Raw genomic sequence first — 13,521 nt, 5'->3', positions numbered from 1 at the left:
AATGTTCCTGATGTTGGTGAAGTCCAGAACTGGGGATCTACAAATAAGGTGTAAGCCATTGAGGACTGAGATGAGGAAGAATTTCTTCACTTAAGAGTTGTGAACCTGTGGAATTCTCTCCCACAGGAAGCTTGGAGACAGCTCATTAGATATATTCAAGAGGAAGCTGGATGTGGCTCTTGCAGCTAAAGAGATCAAAGGGCATGGAGAGAAAGCCGGAATGGGATTCTGAGATTGCATAATCAGCCATGATCATATTGAATGGTAGTGCAGGCTCAAAGGGCCCAATATTCCGACACCTATTTTCTATCATTTAACGAATGGGCAATTGTCAATGCAGAGCGTGACATGTAGATAAGATTTCCATTTTAGTGAAGTGGAAAACAGGCTTGTTTAAATAGCATCTTTCACAATACTTAGATCTCCCAAAGCACTTTGCAGCTACGTTTGATGTGTTTTCACTGTTGTGAGGTAGACTTGATATAATTTAAATAGAAATGCCACCCAGATTGATAGGGTTGTTATGAAGTCATAGTGCTTTGGCCTTTATTAATAGAGGGATTAAGTTCTAGAACCAGGAGGTTATGCTCAGCAGTACAAAGCTCTGGTACGGCCACATTTGAAGTATTGTGTACATTTCTGGTCACCACATTATAAGAAAGATGTGGAAGCTTTGGGAAGGGTGCAGAAGAGATTTACTAGGATGTTGCCTGGTATGGAAGGAATGTCTTACGAGGAAAGGCTGAGGGCCTTGAGGCTGTTCTTGTTGGAAGAAGGTTGAGAGGTGACTTAATAGAGACATACATGATAATCAGAGGGTTAGATAGGGAGAGCCTTTTTCCAAGTATAGGGACGGCAAACATGAGGGGACACAACTTTAAAGTGAGGGGAGATGGATATAAGACAGATGTCAGAGGTAGTTTCTTTACTCAGAGTTCTAAGGGTATGGAATGCTTTGCCTGCAACGGTGGTAGATTCGTCAATTTAAGTGCATTAAGTTGTCATTGGACAGGCATATGGAATAGTGTAGATGGGATGGGCTTCAGATTAGTATGACAGGGCGGCGCAAGATTGAGGGCCGATGGGGCTCTATTGCGCTGTAATGTTTAAAAAAAGTAAATGTGGCTGAAAAACTGCACTGAAGGTATATGTAATTAAGTTTATATTTATTTCTACAGGATGCTGGACAGAAAAGAATCGGAGCTATTTCTTGCACCACATGTGGAATGTTGTATGCAGCTTCTATTCCAGAAGATGAAGCTCAGCACTTTCAGTTTCACAAACGTTTTATTAGTGCTGTAAAATACGTGGTAAGTAAACAGTGTGTTATAAGTTGAGGTGGTTTGAAATTTTGGTTGCTTTGACAGTGTGCAGTTAGTCTCGAATAATGTGATGGGGACTGCAGTTATCATTATATCTGCCATTCACAAACATGCTGAAGTGTAAAGTAATGATCATTCTTCTAGTAAAAGGATAGAATGGGTGTAAAGACTTGCAGCTGATCAGTATGAATAACTGGCATAAAATAGTTGAAAATATTTTAAATGTGTGATTTTTATATTTTAAAAAATTCTTCAATTTGTATTTCTTTTGCCATCACTAAGTTAGTTTTTTCAAGTCGTTATACTCTGCATTTTGGTTTTCTGTGTCCTCTTCACTGGAGTGGGTGATGTGAGCAGTGTCAAAGCTCTATTGATATAGCTGCTGAACTGTTGCGTAAATTGTATTTTCAGCACAACCTTTCTTTCTTCCTTCACCCTTTCAAAAATAACATCCTTTGCAGCAGAGTGAGGATGAAGCACATTTCAGTCATCTTACCAAACCTTGCTACTTTGCAATGTCTTAAAGTGGATTGTTTTTCATCTTTAAAAGACATCCATACTGAAGGAGAATGTGAAAACCTTGCTCTCTTTAAATTGTAATTTCCATTCTGGGGAGATCACTTCCAGTTACAAAACTACAAATATATTGGAGGTGATCACTGTGCCTCAAATTGAAATTTCGCCTCATTGAAGCATTTTATGGGGCTTCCCTTGCGGTTTTGTAAATTTTTTTTCTTCCCAGTTCCTGTGTTAACCTTAATGCTCCAGTTTGAATAAAACATGCTAGTTGAATTGTGTTTAATACTGGTACATTGATTAATATGAATAGATATTTCACAATTTGCTATTTCTTATTAGTGTCAAATCATTTTAAATCTATAATTTTAAACTCCGATTTTTCAACTAGGGCTGGAAGAAGGAGCGAATTTTAGGTGAATATCCTGATGGTAAAATAATAATGGTTCTTCCCGATGATCCAAAATATGCCTTAAAAAAGGTAGCTATATTTTTTTTAACCACAGTTTACTGTTTTTCTTTGTTCAGAAACCTGGGTGCACCATACAGGAAACATTCTGTATACTACAAATTCAGCATGACTTCAGAAATCCCATAAAATGCCATTGTTTATTAAATGATTATAATTTAATTTTAAATGATTATTAAAAATGTATTCCATCTTAAAAATATTACAGTTGAAATCCTAAGGAGTAAGCCATTTAGCCCCTTAGCCTGTCTATCATTTACTGTGGAGAAAGTGAGGTCTGCAGATGCTGGAGATCAGAGCTGAAATGTGTTGCTGGAAAAGCGCAGCAGGTCAGGCAGCATCCAAGAAACAGGAGATTTGACGTTTCGGGCATAAGCCCTTCTTCAGGAACCTTAACTCCATATGCCTGCCTTTAGCTTTCAACACTTTATACTCCAATCCCTAGAAATATTTTATCTTTATCTAGCCTGTCTTTTCCTGTTAGTATTTTGACTTCGGTTGGATCACCCCTTAACCTATTAAGTTTAGAAAAGAAAAGTCCTAATTTGTATAATCTCTCTATATTGCTTAACCCATGAAATCCAAGTGCCATTCTTCTAAACTTGTGTTGTATTCTCTCCAAATCCAATACATACTCCCTAACACTTGGTACCCAGATTTATTCTCAGTTTTCCAAGTAGGCTCTAACCAGGGTTTTGTACTGCAGCATAACTTGTGTCCTTCTTTTCCAGTCCTGTAGATATAAAGGATAGCCTTTCATTACTACCTTGATTATTTTCTGCATCTGTTTGTGACATTTGAAAGATCAATGCATCTGAACCTCCAAGTCTCTTTGGACAACCACTGTATTTAAACTTCATACCATCTAGAAAATACCCTAATCTGTCCTTTCCCATCCGAAGGATAACCTCACACTTGTGTTAATATCTATTTTCCATAGTTGTTTTGCCCATTCACCTAGTCTTTCAATATTCCTTTACAATATTATGCTAACACCTACATTGTGAACTGGATATATGACTTTCAATGACTCTAATAATGTGAATAGTTAAGGCCTTAACACATCCTTGTGGTTCCACTATCAGTCATTTCCTGCCAGTTTGAGTCACTACCCATTATCCCAGTTTCTATCGCCTGCCACTCAACCAATTCCCCAGCCATGTCAGTAATTTGCCCCTCATTCCCTGTGCTTCTGCCTTGGTTAATGGTCTCTTGTGTGTGACTTTATTGAATGCCTTGTGGAAGATCCTATTAAAAAATCCATCGACGTTCCTACGTCCTCTACATAAAACTGAGGTTCATCAGACAAGACCTGTCATGAATCCATGCTGGCTGTCCCCGATTAACTGAAAATTTAAGGTGTTGGATTATAAAATCCAACTATTTCTCCACCAGGAATGTTAGGCTAACTGGACTGTAAGTCCCTGGTTTTCCTTTCACTCTTCTTCAAAACTGTGTTACTTTCTATTAATGTGAACTCTGGACTGATTGCAATTCCCTATTAAGTTCATTTAGACTTCTGAGGAACACAAATCATGTCAACTGTACAAAGTTGGATTCAATGACTTTTAAGAATTCTCACAGCATTTAATTCAATTCAGTGTAATGAACTAAAACCTGTATTTGAAAGTAAAGCAAGCCAGTTACTTTTACACAATGCCTTTCATGACACTAGGCCATTCCAAAGCACATCAGACCAATGAAGTCGCCCTTATAATGTAGGAACCACAGCACCCATCTGGGAGAAGCAAGCTCCTATAAATGACCGTGGTAATTGGTTTTTGTAATTTTGATTTTCTATGAAACGTTTCCATGCAGATGAGATCTTAAAGTACACTTATTGAAATGTTATCTGGATGTGTTCTTACCTTGTGCTGCCATCAATGATCATCAGAACTTTGAAATAATAGGACTGTACTGATTCTGTAGCTTAAAACAATGCCTGAGCAACTATGCTTTGATGAAAAACTACAAATTTAAGACTTCTTTTAAGTCAACTGACTAACCTGTGTATTCATAGCATTTTTGTTTTATCTTCTGGTTTCATGCTTTCAGGTGTTTCTTTTATTTATGGATGTTAAAAGCATTGTGCTTTTAGAGAGTCATACAGCATGGAACCAGATCCTGCAGTCTAACCAGTCCATGCCATCCATGATCCCAAACTAAATGGGTCCCACCTGCCCATATAACTTCAAACATTTCTCATTCATGTATATATCCAAATGTCTTTTAAATGTTTTAACTGTACCCACATCAACACTTTTTTGGGAGCTCATTGTACACATGAACTATTCCTGTTTTTAATTTTTTAAAAATTGCCCTTCTTTCTTTTTTAAATCTTTATGCTCTCACCTTAAAAATATGGCTTCTGGTCTTGAAATCCCCCATCCTAGGGAAAAGATACCTGCCATTCACCTTATCTATACCCGTCATGATTTTTATAAACCTCTAAGGTGTGCGTAAACATTTTTGAATATCAACCTGTGTAAACTTGCAAGGGATTGTTTCTATTATAAGAACATAAAGATCATTTAAAGGCTAAGTTCAGTAACATAATTGTGTATTGAGACCAATATATTTACCACAGGTTGAGGAGATTCGAGAAGTTGTTGATAATGACCTTGGGTTTCAGCCAGCAGAACTTAAGTGTCCTTCCAGGACAAAGACACTTCTTTTCATCTCCAATGAGCGGAAAGTAGTTGGCTGTTTAATTGCAGAACACATACAGCAGGTTTGTAATTTTTCACCATTTTAAAAATCAGTTTAGAAATTATTCCATTTGTATTTTGAATGTAGTTATAAACAGTCACTTATTGCAAACAGCGGTGTTTCAATTTGTAAACAGCAAAGTAGAGAGCAGAATACGTTAGGTCAGTACAGTTGTTTGTGGTGCATTTTAAAAAATTTCCTTCCTTATTCCAGTCCTCTAATTAGCACTTTGTATAGTTGCTTAAAACTGGCAAGCTAAATAATCATCCTTTTACAGACCGCAATCTGTTCTGTTATCAATGGAAGTGAAAACCTTTTTCCCATTTTAATTTTTGCAGGGCTTCAGAGTTATAGCAGATAAAGCCAATCAGCAATCATCAAGTGATGCAATTATGCTTGAACGCCAACGAGCGTGGTGTTGTTCAACCAATCCAGAGCCTGCAATCTGTGGAATAAGTAGGGTATGGGTCTTCAGTATGATGCGGCGGAAGGCAATTGCAACAAGAATGACTGACTGCCTTAGGTAAACAAAACCTTGCACGTATAGTATGTCTTCAGGTTTTCAAAATATAGATATGTAGTTGCAATCCACAAATAAATCTTCTATCCACGCCTCTCAATTTTGTAAACTTCTATCAGTTCACCTCTCATCCTTTGACATTTAAGTAAAAACAAACCATGTTTGTCCAATCTTTCCCCACAGCTAATACCCTCCAAGCCAGGCAATACCTTGGTAAACTATTTCTGTCCTAAGCCTCCATGTCCTCCTGGTAGTGAGGCAATCAGATCTGTACACTATATTCCAAATGTGGTCTAAGTAAAGTTCGTTACAGCTGCGATATGACTCTGCCCAGACTAATGAAGGCAAGCATGCCATGGCCGCCTTGACCACCTTATCCACGTGTTTTGCCACTTGCAGGGAACAGTTGATCTGTACATCTAGATCCTTCTATATGTTGATGTTGCTAAGGATTCTGCCATTTACTGTATACTTTCTGCCTGCAAAGATCTCTCAAAATGCATCACCTTGTATTTGTTTGGATTAAACTCCACTCAAGTCTCCAGCCTATTTTTATCCTGCTGTATCCTCTGGCAGTCCTCCTTACATGCTCATAAGAGAGAGGAGCAGAATTAGGCCACTCAAACCATAGAGTCTGCTCTGCCATTCAATCACGGCTGATATGCTCCTCATGCCTTCTCCCCATAACCCTTCAACCCTTTATCACTTAATCTAAGTCCTCCTTTAATTTACTCACTGTCACAGCATCCATTGCACTTTGGGGTAGCGAATTCCACAGATTCATAATCCTTTGGGAGAAGTTGTATCTCCTCAACTGTTTTAAATTTGCTATCCCTTATACTAAGACTGACCTCTCATCCTAGAATGCCCCACAAGAGGAAGCATCCGCTCCACATCTGTTTAATCATCTTAATATCTCCATTTGATCTCCCCTATTTATTCTAAATTCCAGAGAGTATAGGCCTAAATTGTTCAATCTCTCTTCATACAACAAACCTCTCATCTCTCGGACCAATCTAGTGAACTCCTCTGAACTGCCTCCAATGCCACTGCATCTTCCCTTAAATAAGAGGACCAAAACTCTAGGTGCTGTCTGACCAATGCCTTGTATAGTTGCAACAATACTTCCTTACCTTTTTATATTCTATTCCTTTGGCTATAAAAGCCAACATTCCATTTGCTTTCTTTATTATCTGCTACATCTGTGTGCAGGTTTTCTGTGACTTGTTAAATGCAGGTTCCCCAATCTGTGTGATCTGCAAACTGACAAATCAGGTCACCCTTCTGTTCTCCAAATAAATTATATTACAAACAGGGGTCCCAGTACTGACCCCTGCAGAACACCACTAATCAGCAGGCTCTCGCTCGCTCCCTCCCATGACTAAGGCAGTTCTGCATCCATCTTACCAGCTCTCCATGGATACCATGTGACTTTATCTCTTGTATCAGCCTCCAATGAGGGACTTGTCAAGGCCTTCTAAAGTCTATATAGCAAACATCTACTACCTGCTCTCATCAATCATCTACAAATCTCAGAGAAAGTGACAGATTTTTAAAATACAATTTCCCTTTTCTAAAATGAGAGCAGACTTTACCAAATCATATTGTGATTTTTTTTTCCCGTCTCCTGTTGTAGCCATATTAATGTCACCTTAATTCTGCCAGCCTCTTTCATACAATCATACAATCACTATAGTGCAGAAAGAGACCATTTTGAAAACTGCAATGGTATATTTTAGTATAAATGCATTACGTTCTTGCTTCTTTTAACCTCCTGCTTTAATTAAAACTTCGATTATATCTATGTTTCTGCCCTTTTTTCCTCTATTCTAAATTGCTCACTTCCAAAACCCACTTCTCCAATTAAATGGTGTGAAGCATTCATCTAATTGGATGTGTTATGTAAATGATATTTATATTTCCATAAAGAAATGTATTTAGAATTTTTTTCATTAATTTGGTTAAACTGACTCTGAAATGTAGTTTTGTGTAAGGTGTGGAAATCACTATTATCTGAAGGAACATCTTTTGCGCACAAGAGGAAATCAAGAGTATATGTGAAGCTGGCCCCAAAAATGTCCAGCCATGTTTAACAGATTATGCCCTTTAATTTACTGACAATGATACTATATTCAATTTTAAAATAAAACTTTTATTATTTTTCCAGGAGCAGTTTTGTATATGGATCATATTTGAGTAAAGATGAGATTGCATTCTCTGACCCGACTCCAGATGGCAAACTTTTTGCGACGCAGTATTGTGGAACACCCAGATTCCTTGTATACAACTTTGTCAGCTAACCTCACACAGATTGATATGAGACTTCGCAAATAATGGTGATGATGTCTTAATACAGCTTTTGACAATTGGTGTAGTTGTGTGTGAACTCTTCACAAATGTGACCCATGGTTTTGGGAGCTAGACTGAAGGAACTGTTACTTTTTATTAATGTGAACTCAGGACTGACTGCAACCAAATGGTTGTTTTTATATTTTAGAAAACTGGAATGGATGCAGTAACATTTGAAAAATCTGAATTTTATTTTTATTTTGAAACTGAAATAGTTTGACTCTTTCAGAAAAGCATGCCTTTTAGTTTATTCATGTTTACAGATTTTATGTAAGGCAGGCAGATCATTAACTGTAAAAATGTTGAAAACTTGTTATACAATGTACATAAAATATGCTATAAAACTAAGACAATTAGTGTTGGTGTTTCTAAACGGTTCTATGACTTGTTTGGTTTGTCAGCAAACAAGCAGCTTTGAATGTGTTTTTCCTTTGGGAGAATGAAGTGAGTGGTCTGATATCTAGGTCATTGTAGAAGATGATGCTGGAACTTTCCTAGTTTGCTTTCAGGGAAATTGGACCGCTGTAGTAAAATCTCTGCTTTTGAAGTTGTTTGATTTAGTTGCATATTTTATCAAACTATTAAAATCTCTGGAAATCTCCAGTTGTCATTGTTCAAAATGTAATACCTCATTTAGTATTGATGTTAAACCACTGCAATATTTGGTGTCCAAGATGAAAGAAAATGGGCACCTGGTATTAGTGTCTTGACTCTGGTTTTGAAAAGATTTGTGTAATTTACTAAGAGTAGCATATATAAATCTGATTGTGCCTTTTCAGTGTAGGTCAAACTTTGAGATTGAATGCAATGGTTTCAACTGGTCTAACTCTCTATTGGATAACTACAGTAACTTCCATAGGCTTTATTTTAAAACTCTGAAGGGAGAACCTGTGCAATAAGATCAAAACATGATTGAAAGGCTATGACCAACCTCTGATAAACACTGCAGCAAAATTTACTGACAACTTCTATTTCCTCCCACTTCTATGCTGTTGTTTTTTGATCTGTACTATTGAGTCTACGTTCTTGATTTTTGATTTGTGATGGAGAGAACAATTAGATCTGAAGGCAAGAGGCTGAAGAACTTGTCTTTTAAACCTTCTTCTGTCATGTTAAATGTATAGTTTTATCAGAACTAAACAGGCCTAAACAACACTTAGGATTATGCTTTAAAAAGATTTAAGAAATCCAGCCTGGAGATGTCACAAATCAGTCTATTTATCTTTTCTATTGTATTTGTAGTTGAATCATGCAATTAGTTTTGAAACTGTAAAATTCAGAGTATATGTCCCAATAGGAGTGAAATTTAAATGCCTCCATTTTGAAGATCTAATGTGTAAAATCAGTTTTGTATCTTTAAACCTGCTGAGCTTTATACAGCTTGCAAATATTTTACATGTATTCATCAAGGGCAGGTCGTTGGGATGTTTCTCCACAGTTAGATTGTGCCAAGATTTGATTGAGCCACTGTAAACCTTTGGCGGTCCCTAGTTAAGCCATAATGTGCAGAATCTCAATGTACTGAATGAATGACTCCTGGACTGGTGCATTTATACACCTAACCTGGGTCATTTGAACATAAGGAAAACGTTCTTGTGTTGCTTGAACTTAAAATGATTTTTGTTTCAGGTTATGATGAATTGGTATGTTAAAATTAAAATAGTTTCAACTAAAGGTTAATTACTAACAATGTTTGAAGTGGCAATTATAAATATATATGTCAGAATGCTTGCGGTTTAAAGCAACATTTTAACGTGAAAGGTTTTAGTATTGGCTTCATTGTTACTAAAAACGTTTACTTATCCTATTTACAGCAATCCAAAGCCTCAACACAATAAAATCTAATCAGTAATTTACAGAAGAAGAAATTCTAGAACTGATCATATACCCATTCATCTTTTCAGTTGCCCAAGTTCAAGATGGTTAGTTTACCTCTAATGATTTGTAAATAAGTGTAGAATTATCAAGTTGCGAACAGCAGGATGCAGAATGTTACCCCAGTTCTAAAATTGAAGACCGGTTATATGACATCATCTTATCTATTGTCTTTCAGTATCCCATTGCTCCTGAGGTGGTGTTTCTGTTTATACCATAATGGTACAATGATTATTTTTACAAACCGTTAAATACTGGGGAATGTCAATGTGGCCTAAGGTCATATGCTATTATCAGTATTGCTTACAGGTTATCACATAACCATCTGCAACTTGTATGTGGTATAAATCTATACGCAATATTTGTATATTACCAGTTTAGATCTGTTTTGACTGGGAGGAGGCTAAAATTATTAACGTCATGATCACTCTCTACCTAGTACTATATATGCACTATAAAATCGACCATATGCAGATGGGTTGAAATTAACTTTTTGGGCTGACTTTTTTTCTTTAATTCTGAAATATTTAAAAGCAAATCATTATAAGCTATATTTGCATTTAAACAATTGCTTAAACGGGTAACTTTGAAATCTACAGTTTTAAGACACTGTACAACTGAGTACTAACAATGTTTGAAAAACAACTTTTTTTTAGTGAATACGTTAATTTTATATTTGTCTTTTATGGAACTAACTTTGAAGGTTACTGCACATTGTTTAATAATTTGAGTAGAAAAATTCAGGCCCCTGCCCGCAAGTTGTAGCTGATACCATTCTTGTGTGTTTGTTATCTTGGTCAACTTTATCTTGTGATTTGGTTACATGCCTGTTCTGTGTTTTTCTGAAAGGAAATGACAATTTATAATGCATCCCTTTGGAAGATACATAATGCTATGTGTATTTTGTTCCTCTTTAAATAATTTGTAAGTAGGAAAATGTTCTGAATTTAATTTATAAATGACTTTTTGCTAATACAATAAATCTGATTTGGAGGGCTATGTGCTCGTTAGGTGAATTATTTCTGGTAAATTGTGCAAGTCAGCAAATTAATGTAGTTTAATAAAATGCTGAAGTAGGTCTAACTAAAATACGTTTTGGTGGATTTTGCATTTTTTGAGCTTGGTTGTCTCCATTCCAAATTAGGTCAAGTTTTGCCAGGTTTGGTTGAAGTCTCAAATTTCTAACTTATTTCAGGCTTTCGTTGAAGTTGAAAGGTGGATATGTGACCAACTTGAAACATGATAATGAGATCAGGAGCCTTGTTGTCACTTGTGGTTTGAAGTGTAAGCATTATTGCTATGTTCCCTACCAGCCAGGTAACCCAGAAGAGTTTTCAAGAGTCTACTCAGAAATCAAGTGCCTTAACAAACCTCATCCTGATAACTCTGCAGCACAAAGCAGAATCACTTACGGGTTCCCCAAGGTTTCTGACAGACCAGCTTTTTGTGGGCTGTTTGGTTGGCAAGAGCTCTACCGTTAGCTCTGGATTGTGACGATTGCTTCATTTGAAACACTGCTGCAGCCTTGGGTGACTTTTGATTGATCCACTTGATTAAACTTTCCTTTCATCTTCTACTCTGCTCCCAATCTGCCACTCCATGTCCAAAACAAAATAACTAAACAGCTGGTCTTTGCTGAATATGTTTCCACATTGCCAGAACAGGTTATTAACAAATTCAATGGTGAATATTACTGTGCATCACCAATGTTGGTTTTGATAACATGGTGCTGTCTTTAAAATGCAAATAAGTTCTGTAATTTGAATTAATTTCTTGTTTCTAATTTAAATCAGTGCCTTTTATACACTTGTTATGCTACAGTATTGTTGATGCATTTCAATGAGACCAGTGCCCACTGCTGTCATGTCTGACCTTTTGACTTGGACATATCCTAATTCGAATGCACTTTTACCTTTCAAATTAGGGAACAGTTGACAAGAGTAATGATGTGGAACTCTGATTAGAATTACCAGGTTCTTGTAAGAAGAAAATATTGGTTAAAAATGCAAATCTAGCACTTAGACCTGCTGGAAAAGATTTAGCAGGGTTTGAGCTCTTTACCAAAACAGCAGCAAGGACTGACCTGAAAAAGTCTTTAAAGTTGTGAAAATATTTGACAGACTAGTTGGAGATGTTTTCAAATTTGAGGAAGTCGAAACCATGGAACCATAAACATAAAGTAGTTACTAGTGTAAATTAGTTACTTGGTGCAGTAGTGCGTTCTTGGTTGAGATTTTGAGTTTGAACTTATGGACGAATTAGTCAGTGAGCCTAATTACAGTTAAAATGAAATAAATTAATTAAGCAAAGGAAACAAGATGGCTTAAGTGACTGTTACTTGGTCTGGAAATTCAGTTGAGCCTGTGCACGTTTTTAGAACGATTTCCATAGTGAGGCTGAAGATGTCCCTGATGTTGAGCCTCGTGCTGGTTTACTTCAGGCTGACAAGCAAAAGGTAGAAATGGACAGTCTGCAAGGATTGAATATTGAGCTTCTGCACTATAGCATTGTCTCGGAGGTAATTAATGGTTCAGGATCATTTGGATCGAGAGCAAAGTAAGAGAAGCAAGGTGAGTACAATTAGGTGAGTGGCTACCAATTCCACATCATTCACACTTGGGAAAAAATGTTAAGATTATTAGGTACTTGAGTACCGCCTACTTGTGGAACGCTTCAGGGAACACCTCTGGGACGCCCGGACCAACTGGCTCAACACTTCAACTCCCCCTCCCACTCCACCAAGGACATGCAGGTCCTTGGACTCTTCCATCGCCAGAACATAACACGACGGTTGGAGGAAGAGCACCTCATCTTCCGCCTGGAAACCCTCCAACCACAAGGGATGAACTTAGATTTCTCCAGTGTCCTCACTTCTCCCCCCCCCCCCCCCCCCCACCTTCTCTCAGTCGATTCCCTCGAACTCGGCACCACCCTCCTAACCTGCAATTTTCTTCCTGACCTCTCCGCCCCCACCCCAACCCGGCCTGTTCCTTGGATGCTGCCTGACCTGCTGCGCTTTAACCAGCAACACATTTTCAGACTTGAGTAATTTATATTTGTTGATGGGCATTGCTGGTTGGGCCAGCATTTATTGCCCATCAAAAATTTATAATATCAGAATCTTTCATTTGGAAGATTGTCGCTGTTCATTTTTCCCAACCAGCATCCCCTCAGGGCTTCTGAGACATGGACTACCTTACAAGTGTCCAAAGTTGAAAATTTTAAAGAACAATTCTACAGCATCTAACAACCTCTAAAAATGTCTACAAGTTGTTTAAATCAGAGTTTCAAGACCGAGTTTTAACTGAATTATTTGTATGGTTAGTGAGGAAAACTTGTAGGTATAAACTGTAAAACTGACTTCCTTCCACCTTGCAGTCAAGCCCTAGCACCTCTAATCTGCCATTTGGACCCCTTGCCTAGCTATGGCCCTTCCTCATCCATCTGTTACTCTACTGCTATCCTCATCCACTTACGTCTTGAGAGTTTTAGTACTGTAAAGATTGTGTGGCTTGACCACTAAATATGATCCTGTGCTGCAGTGGAAGACTCCCAGAAGAAATACACAGTATTTCTCAAGAGGACTGGTTCAGAAGTCTGGGCCAGAAATCTGTACTTCCTCATAAGAAGCAAGAAGGGAGTGGCACTCAAACATTACTTATAACTGTTCCAAAGACTCGCGTGTATGTTTTTTAAAGGCTTTGGAGTAAATATTGTGAATACTGTAGGGAGTGATGATTCCTCTTAGTACAGGCATACAC

The 13,521-nt window shown here is 37.4% G+C and overlaps 1 protein-coding gene across 1 annotated transcript in view; it reads left to right on the top strand.

Annotated features, from left to right (window-relative positions):
• The window catches only part of LOC132814794 (N-acetyltransferase ESCO1-like), a 38,675-nt gene extending 30,512 nt beyond the window's left edge, over positions 1-8,163 (top strand). Inside the window, exons 6-10 of the mRNA XM_060823585.1 lie at positions 1,179-1,310; positions 2,230-2,319; positions 4,895-5,038; positions 5,355-5,539; positions 7,704-8,163. Coding sequence (XP_060679568.1) covers positions 1,179-1,310; positions 2,230-2,319; positions 4,895-5,038; positions 5,355-5,539; positions 7,704-7,836 — 684 coding nt within the window. The 3' untranslated portion in view covers positions 7,837-8,163. The remainder of the gene's footprint in view (positions 1-1,178; positions 1,311-2,229; positions 2,320-4,894; positions 5,039-5,354; positions 5,540-7,703) is intronic.
• The last annotated feature ends 5,358 nt before the right edge of the window (positions 8,164-13,521 follow it).

This window comes from Hemiscyllium ocellatum, chromosome 4 (assembly GCF_020745735.1).
Source record: "Hemiscyllium ocellatum isolate sHemOce1 chromosome 4, sHemOce1.pat.X.cur, whole genome shotgun sequence".
Classification (NCBI taxonomy): Eukaryota; Metazoa; Chordata; class Chondrichthyes; order Orectolobiformes; family Hemiscylliidae; genus Hemiscyllium; species Hemiscyllium ocellatum.
Note: the sequence above shows the minus strand (reverse complement) of the source record. Positions and strands in the feature narration are given on the sequence as shown.